The sequence below is a fragment of the Pelodiscus sinensis genome, chromosome 6 (assembly GCF_049634645.1).
Source record: "Pelodiscus sinensis isolate JC-2024 chromosome 6, ASM4963464v1, whole genome shotgun sequence".
In the NCBI taxonomy this organism is placed as follows: domain Eukaryota; kingdom Metazoa; phylum Chordata; order Testudines; family Trionychidae; genus Pelodiscus; species Pelodiscus sinensis.
The window spans coordinates 40456929-40470014 of NC_134716.1; the positions used below are offsets into that span (position 1 = coordinate 40456929).

The following is a 13086-nucleotide window of genomic DNA, read 5'->3' on the forward strand; positions in this document are numbered from 1 at the left end:
TCTGATACTCGACACCATGCAAGATTATCTTGGACACCAAAACTCTATATAGAGTTTGAGTTTCTGTACCTCTCCTTCTGCTCCATGCCTGTTCTTGTCTCCCTCCCCATATTTATCCCCCTGAGCATGCACACCCACACCTTACCTGACCTAACCAGAAGACTGACCCTTCCTCCTCTCTACACTGGAGCAAGTCAGGCTGTTTTTCCCTCCATGCTGAGAACTAGCAGGGGACTCTCAGAGCACAAAAGTCTCCTTGTTCTCTCTTTTGGTGCCTGGACTCACACACAGTGGCCCTGCAACTTGGGGATACTGAATGTTTAGTAGCTGCGTGGGATGGGGCACACTCAGTGAAGATGGAATCTTCAGTGAACACTGCTGCCAGCCACTAACAGATTTCTGAGCACAAGCTAAGCGCTAGTTGCAAAGAATCAGAGGGGTAGCCATGTTAGTCTGAATCTGCAAAAGCGGCGAGGAGTCCTGTGGCACCTTATAGACTAACTGAAGTGTAGGAGCATAAGCTGAAGTGTAGGAGCATAAGCATAAGCTTCCGTGGCAAAGCTTATGCTCCTAGACTTCAGTTAGTCTATACGGTGCCACAGGACTCCTCGCCGCATTTTCAAAGAAATGTAACGTAAGTTTTTCCTATGTTTTCATTGGAATAGCAAAAGACACAACCTTTATAATAGGGCAATTGCTTTTAGAGATGTAAGAGTTTAAATTTAACTCATTAACCAGTTAGCATCTCGGTTCCAATTAACGGTTAAGCTCCTGCGAGCAAGTGGCATTAGGAGCCTGCAGGGTCGGCAGCATTTAGCCAACTGAATTATAATCAGTTACATGGTTATGGATGTAAAAACAGTTAAATCGTAATTACTTTCTCTCTCTTTTAAACCACTGAAATACTAGGGCTTCAAGAAAGACAATACAAAATTTTATTTTTAACATGAGTTACCCATGTTTTCCCTATTTTTGTTCTCAGAAATGGAGAATAATTTTGATAAATTTAAAAATATTGAATGTTAAATATATAGCAACATAAAAGTTTTCAGACTGAACTGTTAGCATAGTGAAGTTATAGGCAACTGAAAAAAAGGTTTAAGAATGTGAAATGTTCAACCACCTCCATTATAAGCCTTGATACCAGCACCACCAATAATTTGCTTAAATAAAATAATTTTAGTAGCAGATATGTTAACTGACCTCCACTCTGCCAGAAATGCCAACCTGCATCAATTATTTACTGAATTTTCAAACAAGCTATTTTGTGCAACACACAGAGGTGATCCCTACAAACATCCTCTAAATCCTTAAACTGTGGTTTGCTGTGATGCCTACAAGAAACTGGATACCAAACAACAGCTAAATACCACGACTAATGCTGATCGCTGCTGTTTTATGGTTTCCTTAGGCTCTTCCTATATGTGTTCTCCACCCTTTACTACTTGACGATAAGATTTAGACGATAAGAGCTTTGATGCACAGGCCATCATTTTTCTTATATGGTTATGCAGTGTCTACTACAATGATGCCATGGTCAATGACTAGGGCCCCTACATACCATAATAATACAAATTAATGACTGATGTTGGAACATTAATTTTATAATTTAAAATATAAGCTGTATTTAACAATATTTTATCCAATACTTACATTATTGGACTTTGCACTATCTACCGGGCAGAATGCTTTTAATTTGCCTAGCAGGTCTCTACCTATATTGTTATTTTAGCAGTGGCTCCAGTGTTCTTGAGATAAGTTTACTTTGCATGTTTGTTTTCCTACATAGGAATTTGATATTAGTAAAGAACTATGCAAGTAAATATTAGTAACACTAAATCATTTAAACACAACCTTTTCTAATACATGAATGTCTATCATTTCAGACATTTCCTGAATAAGTGCAAGTAAATACAAGTCTATCATAACGAACATACCTCCAGCTCCAGGTCCCAAATTAGGCATGGTTGAGCCTGGTCCTGTACTGCTGGTAGTGCTATTTCCAATGCTACTACTGCCCCCAGTTTCACCACTGTTGCTGCTACTGGTTGTAGAACTCTGAGAACTAGATTGAGGAGCCCAAGGATTTGGTAAAGGGTCTCTGTTTTCTGTACGAGATGGCTGACTGTCCCCACCTGACGATACACTGCTTACCAAGGAAGCAAATGGGTTACCTCCAAACTATAAAGGAGGAAAAACAAGGAATACCATCCATTAAAACCATCAGTTTTAGCTTTGCTAGAAATGACAGGCTTTGAGATATATATGCACTATTACCAACTTGAAGACTATAATTCTCAGAGCAGTCTGTCTGATTTAATATTAGCCTTTTAAATATATTTTGTAATGTATTACCATCACCATTAGTTCAGCTCTGGCAGCTACAGTTTCAAGCATAAGAGTGAAAGTCACCGTATTTGCTTCAAATTTAGAGTCTCTAGGAACAAAGACCAAAGGCGGTGACCACACATACATTCACCAGTACAAGGTTTAGCCTATTTTATAATTATTCAATGTGCATTAAAGTTATGATTACCTACACACAGAGATTCTATACAGAGCCATGCACCAGTCCAGTTATACTCATTCTTGATGTAGAGTTAGGGTCTGATGGGTCTCTCATAGCTTGCTCATTAGTAGAGGGACGGTACCTGCTGGATTCTCCCAGGGGAGCTCAGTTTTCCCATTCTGGGCATCTCCTTTTTATAATGTGAATCTGTCTACATTTACATTCTGCACATGTCCCTATAAGTGTCCATCCTCTTTTCTCTTACTAGTCTGTGTCCCCTGGATACTTAAGGGACCCAATTTTCCGATAGTCTGAGTAAGCTCCCTTTATTCTCATTATCATTTACACAACCTATATCCTGGGATTAAAACACATGTCTGAAATAGATGCATTTTTACAGTTTTTATAATCTAATGTTCATCTTCTGGGTAATTTTGTGCACCATGTTCACTTGGTACCTCCTTTCCCATAATCTTAGGGCATCAGGTTCTCTTCTGGTCACTTGTGTCTTCATTTCTTGTCTTCAAGAAATGTATCCTAAAACATCTAAGCTAAAGTCTTGCTGGGTTTGCCAACAGGTTCTTGTATTTCAGCTTGTCTTATTCACTAGGTTGCTATTTAGAGGAACTCTCTTATACTTATTCATTTTACAAATCAACAGTAACTGCCATAAAATGAATATATATGCTATAGCAATCAACATCACACAATAAGAGAATAACTGAAGTCATTGGCTACAGTTCAATGTACCCATTTCTCACCTGTTCTTGGGCTGCATTCAACATTGGCTCCTGAATATCTGTATACATGCGTCGCAAAGCATTGTATCCACCTGGTATACTCTCAAGGTTGCTCAAGGCTCGGTCTTGGTTTCTCATCATTTCTTGCATCATTGCAGGGTTTCTTGCTAGTTCTAATGTCTAAGAAAGTGGAACATTTAATCAGTGCTAGGAAAAATTCGATTCTGTGAAAACAGCATCTGAAGCAATGTCCCCATCATAAAAACTTTAATTATATTTTTTATTTATATATTATCTAACCTGCTGCTGTTAGTTTGAATTACTGTCGAAGCTAGAGTGAGAATTTTTCTTGATGGAATCATTAGAAAATTAAATCAACTGAATTTTCATTCAACATTTTGCCAAAATTATAAAAATGTTTAAAGTTTAGTTATATAGTACTTGACAAAGTACTTGATAGAACGACTATGATATATGGCACTGGGCAGGAGAGAAGAAGGAACACAATGTTATGTCCAAGTTCACTTCTATCCACACAGAACTAGGGAATTTACAAAATCTAGATTCAACTCAGAAATACAGTATGCTGCTTCCATACAGAAACCACTAGAATTAAATACCTGGTTTCTCAAATCCATAGTATTTATTAGTTTGTGTCTTAAAAGCCTCTACAACAGAGATATATACCAGCAGCTTTACACTGCATTTAAAATCTGACTGAAGCACTAAAAAATTAAAGCAATGTTGGCTTTTTCTGGCAAGTGCATTATTGGCTGTATAACAATCCTTCTTTCCCATCAAAATAAGAGATCTGAAGTGCACAGAAATTCTGTCCTAGTTTAACTTTAGAAAATCTGCTAATGTAATCCTAAAATACTGCCCAGGGAATGCTATAAGTTATTTAATATTAAAGACCACACATTAAACTATTTCAGACATTAGTAACTAGAAAAAACAGCATTTGCATAGAGTAGTAATCTGAGTTTTCCCATAAGCCTAAATTTCTCACCAGTGTTTCAAACACTCAAATTCACATATTTAATGTTATTACATAATTTTAAAGTTTATTAATATACAGAGAACTTTCAACATACTTGTCTCATTATATCTGGATTATTAAGCATGTGACTAATCTCTGGATTTCGCTGTATCAATTGCTGCATTTGAGGATTGGCCATAATCAATTGTCTCATCAGGTCAGGATTCGAAAGCATGCTCTGAACAAAGGGATTTTCCATTATCTGAACCATCATTTCTGGGTTGGACATGAGCTGTCGCTGCATCTGACTTTGTAACTCTGAAAAGTTAGATGTGTTCAGTCCCAGGCCACTCAAACTGGCAAGTCCTCCGAGGCCACCTTAAAAAGAGAAGAAAAAAATATTGAACTTTTTGCTTTTAAAACATTTCTAAATCAATTGCATATAGGTTTGTAAATAAAGCATTATAATACAGTGCATTTCCTTTTATTGTGATGAAACAGAACTTTTCCAGCTCCTTTTGCACTAAGTACTAAAAACAAGGTAAAATAGTTTTCTACAACCTTCAAGATGTCTAAATTATATAACTTGAAACTGACCCCAAAATTGTGGAAACAAAATCACTTGTGAAAATCTAAGCCACTTTAAACCCAAAACAGCAAATGCTTAAGTTTAACTATTTTATTCCATTCATTTTTTAGAAAATGAAACAAGAGACAGAGGGCCTGAATCACTAGTGCTAAGTCTGGCACAAGCAACAGCAGAAAACCACTTTTCAGCTGCAGAACATGTGTGCCTGGGATATGTACGTCATGTAAGAGAAGGTAAGATAGCGCTATTAGGCCCAGTGATTAATTTTGGTCATAGAAGTAAGGTTATAGATAGGGCAGCAGTTTTGTTATGGTTATTCATGATCTGGATGACAATATGGACTCAATTTATGCAGTGCCCTCCACTCTTTGGGCCAATCCAGATATATTGCAGAGTATGCAAAGCTCACAGAGAGCACTATAATTTTTACAGTAGCAGCTGCACTTTACTATTGTTGACATGCTGTATGAAGCAACAGTGCAAGTAAAATTCCCCTATGCAAGATTTTCCACAATAAATTCTTATAATAGTGTACTTAAACCCTTTCCTCTAAATGTCTGGTTTTTATAGACTCACAGATTACTGTAAAACTTATTTTCAAAAGTCTCTCATATACTGGAATATCCAGGCACACAGAATGTAATAATTTATGGAAAGGGAATATTCTTAACCTACAAAGTTAGAAGATAAAGAATCGTACCCAAACCAAAAGGGCTGCTGTTTGTTGACGCTGGTGTGGAGGTACTACTACTGCTTGATGTTGTTGTGGTAGAAGTACTCCCTGTGGTGTTAGTTTGCTGAACTGAATGATCCTGTGATCTGAAGAAAAAAAACAAGTTAAAATTATAAAATTTTAGTTGGGCAATTTAAAAGATTTCTGGAATGATCCAGAGACAATTTAGCATGAAAAACAAGAATATAAATGAAGGCTATTCTCATATATTGTTTCTACACAATTTATTAGATAGAGACATCAAGTAATATGGTGTGGGAGATTTCTTTAGAACAGGCTTTGTACATTTTTATTTTCTGCCCAACTAGACGTTAAACTCATCTCCCCTGCCCAGGCAAAATAGAATCTCAAGATTCACCATGACAATCTCTAAAAGGAAAGATTTAAACCCAAATAAGGCTAAAAAGGTGGTTGTGAATGTTTTATTTCACACTAGAATAGTGATAGAAATGTAGCCGTGTTAGTCTGGGGTAGCTGAATCAAAATGCAGGACAATGTAGCACTTTAAAGACTAACGAGATGGTTTATTAGATGATGAGCTTTCGTGGGCCAGACCCACTTCCTCAGATCAAATAGTGGAAGAAAATAGTCACAACCATATATACCAAAGTATCCTTTGGTATATATGGTTGTGACTGTTTTCTTCCACTATTTGATCTGAGGAAGTGGGTCTGGCCCACGAAAGCTCATCATCTAATAAACCATCTTGTTAGTCTTTAAAGTGCTACATTGTCCTGCATTTTGCTTTATTTCACACTGATTTTTCACAGAGATTCCCAAAACCCATCCCCTTCACTGCGCTGGAACCACAAGTAGGATTTCAGCTAGTTATTGCTGCAATGAACACAGTATCACAGCCATTAGTTCTGTGAAACTTGAGCTATTTTCTAAGCAATAGCAGGTAGCAGTCCAGCTCCATTTCCAATGTTGTCCTGCCCAAACACTGAAAGTAAATTACGGGAGACAAATCCATCCAGACATCCAAATTATCTGAAAGCACAATAAAATACAATACAGTGCAATAAAAGCCTGTCCTACCTAAGCATTTCTAGGAGGGGCATTGTGGCAATCCCAATTAGATGAAGGCCAATTGTGCATACAACTGTAAACAGTCTACAGCCAATACAAACAAAACTGAGTCTCTTTGGGTTGCAAGTGTTGTAACATACTGCACATTACTGTCTATTCAAAGTTAGAACTCTTTGGAAAATGGGAGTACAATTACATAAACCTGGCTATTGATTTATGACCAAGTCTGTTCCCAAACTTGCAGTCATGACAAATTTCTCATTTTCATTGCCAGAATAGCGGACTTGCACTTGATGGATTAGATCAGCTTTGGGCAGGTCAATCTGTCCTTTGCTGAAATTATCTGGATCAGTCCCAAAAATATGAATACACTGACTCACAGGAAATCAGACAGGATCTAGCCTCATTGCTAATAGTACCAACCCCATCTCCAGAGCATCTGTATGAAGCTGTTCCTGGAAAAAACAAGTTTGTAGAGGGAGGGATTCGCAAGATTTGGACATACATGCATTTTAAAACCCATTCTTAATAGCAGATTTGTCCTTGGACTGTCATCAGGCCTGTGAAACTTAGAGTTTGTTTGCTATGTAATAGTTCCTGCAATGTTTGTTCTCAACTGGAATTTGGGGTCTGCTGAGGCTGCCTTGTGCCATGGATACCATAATTTCATTAATAAAAATCCAGTTTTCACGTCAGTTTAAATCATGATGTTTTCTGGCTGATAAATCCTACTCAGCAACATGGTAATATCTTGGATTCTATCATAGCATAGGAATACTTCAGGGCTTTTATGCACTCCATGTATTGGCTGAGTACAGGTTTTGAACAGCTAAAGCACAAACCAAAGCATTGTCAACATACTTGTTGTGAGTATGAAGAGATCCTCCAAAGTAGGATCCTTATCATCTAGTCATCCAAGAAAGGCAACATCTATTCCCAAACTCTGAAAGCAGGCCTCAACTTAGTGAAAAGAATACAGCACTAACATCAGGCCAGATAAAACTGCTACTCTTACAATCAAGCACTCTAGGTGCTAGGGAAGAACCACTAATGCATCACTAATAATTCATTCATGAGATCCAGAGCACAATCAGTTGCCTTATCCTAGAAGCATAATGGTACAAAAGATGATACAATGAATTCTTCCTTGACCAATTACTGATTCTGTTCTGAGATCTGGCATAGGCCAGAGTCCTTTTGTCTCTAATTAAATACCTGGAATTCTTTTTCACCATGTGGCACAAGCCAAAAGGGACAAGTTCTTCTGCAGCATAACTTCCTGATACAAGAGTGCCTGTGTGCTTTCCAAGGATAGCGGCAGACATTTAATTTGGAGGGATTTCTGAAGCCTAAACATTTTGCCCTAAACAGAACTTAGAACCCATGGCTGATCTGACAAAGATCACCAGACAGTAAGAGACTCAAGCCCAGCTACAGTAAGTGGGGTACACTGATTGTCTGCATTACTTCTCTTTACACTTATTTGTGTTTTGACAAACGTTCAAAAGGAGTTTAGGGTCCATAGCCTCTGCTGCAGTCAAAGCTGAGTGCCACCTACAAGATATGCAGATCTCCTGCAAAGTCAGTCAATCAATCTGAAAACCAATCTTAAGGGGAACTTTTCCCAAATTCTTCATTTCTCTCTTTTTTTTTTTTTAGGGCTGTTACAGAAGATCTCACTATGACCTGTGTCTCCTTTCCCTTCTTCACAGTTATCTCTACCTATTCCATTAACAGGTTCTCTTCAATACAAAGAGTCTCACTGGCATTTCAATAGACCTCCCAGTGGGACCCACAGTCCTCCAGCCACATAGACACATGCCCATGGCAGGAGTCTCACCGTCATCAAAAGTTGTCCACATTAGTTTTCCATTCCAGCCTATACCCTCACACACATTCCTTGATGGAAACCTCAACTTCAAGAATGACAACTCTGGATACTTTAAAGGTGAAGCTACCCCACTGGCTTTGTGCTCACTCAGCTGGTACTTATATAATAGTTTTGGTGTTCATTAGCATTTGCCAACTTAATCTTTTGCTTGGATTTTTTTTACCCTTCAAAGTACCCCAGTCCAGCCTTTTACAAGATACACAGGAGTGTTCTTGAAGAAAGTGAGACAGAGTTCTGGAAACTTCACCTAACCATGCATGGGCCGAAGTGGAAACTATGAATCACATCCCCCTCAGTTGATTCTGGTTCACTTTTGCAGAAGGATCGGATCATCAGTGGAGCACCATCCTCATGCACCCTGGACAACTGCAATCAAACTCCCCTCCATTGCAAGGTAGTGCTGTGAAAGCCATATGTTTGTATGCTTAGACAACATTCAATTGTCTTGGCAAAAGAAAATATATGATTTGCAGTTATATAAAGTGCAGGTGGTTAACACTGTGGGAAGACCTTGAAAAATGATATGCTTAGTTGAAAACCTTAGGCTTGGAATGTGGCTTAGCTGGAAAAACTTGACGTGGAAGGTAACTCATAGAACAAGCGAAAAGTCATTGAAGAAGGCAGCCCAATGATCAGGGGTAGTTCTACATGGCTTTAATACAAAAAGGAATTGATTAAAGCAGTGACTATAGTCATATAGGTTCTGATACATAAAGTATAAAAGGGTAAACTCAAAAAAGTTCATACATCATGTTAGCTGTGCAGCTGAAGCCAGCCAACATGGGTTAGACCCTCCTCAGTCTAGTCCTGGATTAAGTACCTGATAGTGCTTATAACTGCATGTTAATGTATGGTAAGATGATTACTTAAATATTTAAGGCACGTGTGGAGCAGCTTTAAATAGCATTTGGCCTTTGAATTCGATAAAGGTATTTAAGGTTAAACTGATGTCCTGGTGATACCTGTATTATCAATTAAAATCATTCCAATAGGGCTTCTGCACATTCTACACCAGAGACTGACTTAAAGGTAGAAATACAGGTTATATGTCTATCTTTTGCAGGTATGTTTCTGCCTATTGGGCATTGTTTGAAGTTGCTAAACAAGCTGGCTTCACTCGAGAGAGGCAAAAACTGAAGCAGCTATAAGACAACAAACAATACTGGTGTTTAGCACTCCTGTACCAGGGTTGACTGTTCAAAGAACAGAAACAGTTTAGTTTTGGGGTTTTTTTTTTATTTTTTTTACTCTATAAGCAACCTAAACCCATCTAGAAGGGAGGAATATGGCAATCAATACTCTTAAAAAGAGCATTGTGACTGTTTTCACTGACTGAAGTCAAGACAGAGCTGACTGGAAGGTTCTAAGTACAGTGGTGAAATTCAGAAGGTGGCATGTGACTGTCAAGAAAGGAAGCTGACACTCTCAGTATCCTACTATCACAGAATTTAGGGAACAAATCATCAAGGATATAGTTTAGCTAGATCTAGTTCTGCGGCACAACAAGTTGTCTAACAAGAATGGTTATTTGGTTTCTAATGGCTAAAAACAGAAAACAGCTCATCAACAAAGTTACCTGTTTTGTGTTTTGATGACAAGGTGTACAGTGAGTCCATCGTGAATCCCATGTTGGGTCAGAGTATCTTGATCTTTTAAAATTTTTCCAGCAAATATTAATACAAGTTGATCAGTGTGGGACTTGAAACGCTTAGAGATTTCTTCCTTAAACTAGATATTAAAAAGAAAAAGTTCATGTGATTATATGTAAATGAATGCATTAACTATTCTATTTTAAAGTCACTTTTGAAATTTGGTGAAGTAATTTTGTTCACGTTTTCGATTATGTTTCAAGTGTATAGAATATATGTCCTCTATTATATGCGCATTCAGCTTTTTATTTTTGATAATGACTATGAAGTCAGATCATTGATATTTGCACATTCAACACAGTTAAACAGTATGTCAATCAAGTGTTAGAAAGTGTTTAATTTTAAATCCTTTCCTACACCAGTCACATATACAACAAGAGCTTACATTTCAATGAATGGGAAAAAAGATCTTGGTTATCTTTTTCACCTGTACAAAATTATGAGAAGATATAAAAGTGCATAAGTAAGAAATGTGACTCTTATTTAAACCTGTAACAAACCTAAGTATTTGAAAAACAGCAATTTCATACTGAGCAAACCCCATTTTTGGCAACGTAGTATTAACGTATTAGGTTTGCTACAATCTCACAAAAGAAAACATTTCCAGTGTTGTTATATCATCCTCATGCATAAAATGGGGTCAAATTCCTATGGTCAAAGCAAACAAGAAAGCCATAGCAAAGTTGAGCTAATGCTACCATGCTCTTATGGGGGTTATACAGTACCACTATTTTGCAATACTTCTGTACAATCTATCATTTCACCACTTCGATTTTGTATGTGATACTTATGCATTAGATTTACGGTGTTGCTTTGTTATGGACAGCAGATGATGTGACAGATATAGCAATTTCCTGTATATCTCAGCAGTTACACGCTGCAGCTTCTACAGTATATTTAAATATGTTTTATACTGCAGACTCCACAGCGAAGCCTCCCCAGAAGTGGGGTCACCAGCTCCCAGGGAGGAGCTGGCAACCCTTGCCCTCGGGCTCCTGGGGAACCAGCTGAGTATAACTGACACCATTAACCAATAAGCATCAGCTTATTGGTTAAATAGTTAGTTGGTTACAGACCAACATCCCTATTGCTGATTATCTGTTATGTAAAACTAGGGATGTGAAAGTATAATCATGTACTCAAGTTAATCAGTGAGCCTGGGCTCATCTATTAACATACATAATTACATGCAGGGCCTTCCCTCCACACACCATCCCCCACATCCCTGTATCAGAAGCAGCAGTGTAGGGCAGCAGGTGGGAGTTGGTAGGCATGGAAAGCCAGCTTAAAAGCTGATTCCCATGCCTACCAGCTCCTGCAGAGCCATCTACCCCCTACAAACACACCATGCTGCTGCCTCAGTATCAGATTCAGCACTAGTACACTGGCTGAGCAGAGAAGCTGTTTCCTTATACAGCTCGAGCCTTTAATCTTGATCTTGAGTAGAAATATTAAAATGCATTTATTCAAGTAAACGTGTAATTGCTGAAAATGTCAGATTACACACAGTATGGTTACACATTTGGAGGGGACAGGCAGGAGCCAGCATGCATGGGGAACTGGTTTAAAATCCAGCTTCCAGGGAGCCACTTCCCCCTCCCATGTAACTGTGCAAGAGACAGCGCAGGGGTGAGTACACATGTGTATTTAGGATGTCACCAGATAATAAGGGCTGGGTAAGAGTATTCAATCTGTGGGACTGGGCAGTAAATCAGAGAAAACATTTGTGCCATGTATCATTTTATCATTTGGTATTCTAGAGCACAAAATTCAAAGAACGTTTCACTAGAAGGAAATGGAGTACAGTTTCCATCTACATATAACAGTACAAAAATGCAAATTTTACTTTCAATAGTTTAATAGTAACACTAATACGTCATGTACCCTAGTGTTTGTTGGATTCTCCCCCTCCTCCCCCACTCATATGATATGAACCTTCACTAAGCCTTGAACCCCTCCCACACTGTGAACCCTTTGGCCCAAGACCAGAGCCTGCTATCCAAATTCCTACCCCAGCCTGGTGAAAATGAGTGAGGATGGGGGAGAAAAGAGGATGGAGTGAGCAGGATGAGGCCTTGGAGGAGGGGTGGAGCTGAGGCGGGAAAGAAGCAGAGCAAGAGTATTTGGGTTTGAGGTAGATCTTACATTGCACTTAAATTTTAAAAAGTGAACTTGTGGAATTTACAGATCACTAGGAAGGCATAATGGGATTCCATGTTAACTATCACTTTTTGAAGAGCAGCACTTTGAGAATCCAGACAAGAAGCCTTGTTTTAGTATACAAGTGCTAAAAAGGTGTTATATTTAAATTTGCAAGAGCTAGACAATTTAATAGCATTCTCACAGAGAAAACTAAATAAATTAAAGTTCCACTGCTCATAAAATGGCAAACGTTTGCTTCAGGAAAAAAAAACATACATTACATTTACAGATTAGTTTTCCCACCTAGTTAGAAATTAGTGATTACAGAATTCAAAACATGGTAGCCTATGCAAAAAAGTTGGTAGATACATTATTAGTAACAACAGAGCCTGTCTTAAAAGGGATTTTATTAAAGTTCAACTAATTTTATCATTTTAAGGTCTGACATTTTATTGAACTGCTTTGTTTCAGCTACTAAAAGTAATTTCTTTAGTATGAAAAAAACAACAAATAGTCTGGTAGCACTTTATAGACTAAAGTCTGTAAGTGGCGTGGTTATCAGAAAGAATACGTTTCAGGTTAGGGAGTTGTCTGTAAGCAAGAATAGGTTTTTCTCCTAAGGCCTCAGAGTGAGGGGTCATTTTCCAAGATGGGTTGTAGATTGTGTATAATGTGTTGGAGGGGTCTGAGTTATGGACTGTAGGTAACAACAAGACGAGTTCTGTTATTTTCTCTTTTGGGTCTGTCTTGAAGTAGTCCATGTCTGGGTATTTTTTTGGCTCTGTCAATTTGTTTTTTCACTTCCCCAGGTGGGTATTTCAGTTT

General features: G+C 38.1%; 1 protein-coding gene across 2 annotated transcripts in view; it reads right to left on the reverse strand.

Annotated features, from left to right (window-relative positions):
• UBQLN1 (ubiquilin 1) overlaps positions 1-13086 on the reverse strand; it is a 44134-nt gene that overhangs the window by 20246 nt on the left and 10802 nt on the right. For both annotated transcript variants that reach the window (XM_075931763.1, XM_075931762.1), the window contains exons 2-6: positions 10047-10198; positions 5518-5636; positions 4344-4606; positions 3271-3429; positions 1938-2181 (exon numbers count right to left, since the gene is read on the reverse strand). In XM_075931763.1, the coding sequence (XP_075787878.1) occupies positions 1938-2181; positions 3271-3429; positions 4344-4606; positions 5518-5636; positions 10047-10198 (937 nt within the window). The remainder of the gene's footprint in view (positions 1-1937; positions 2182-3270; positions 3430-4343; positions 4607-5517; positions 5637-10046; positions 10199-13086) is intronic.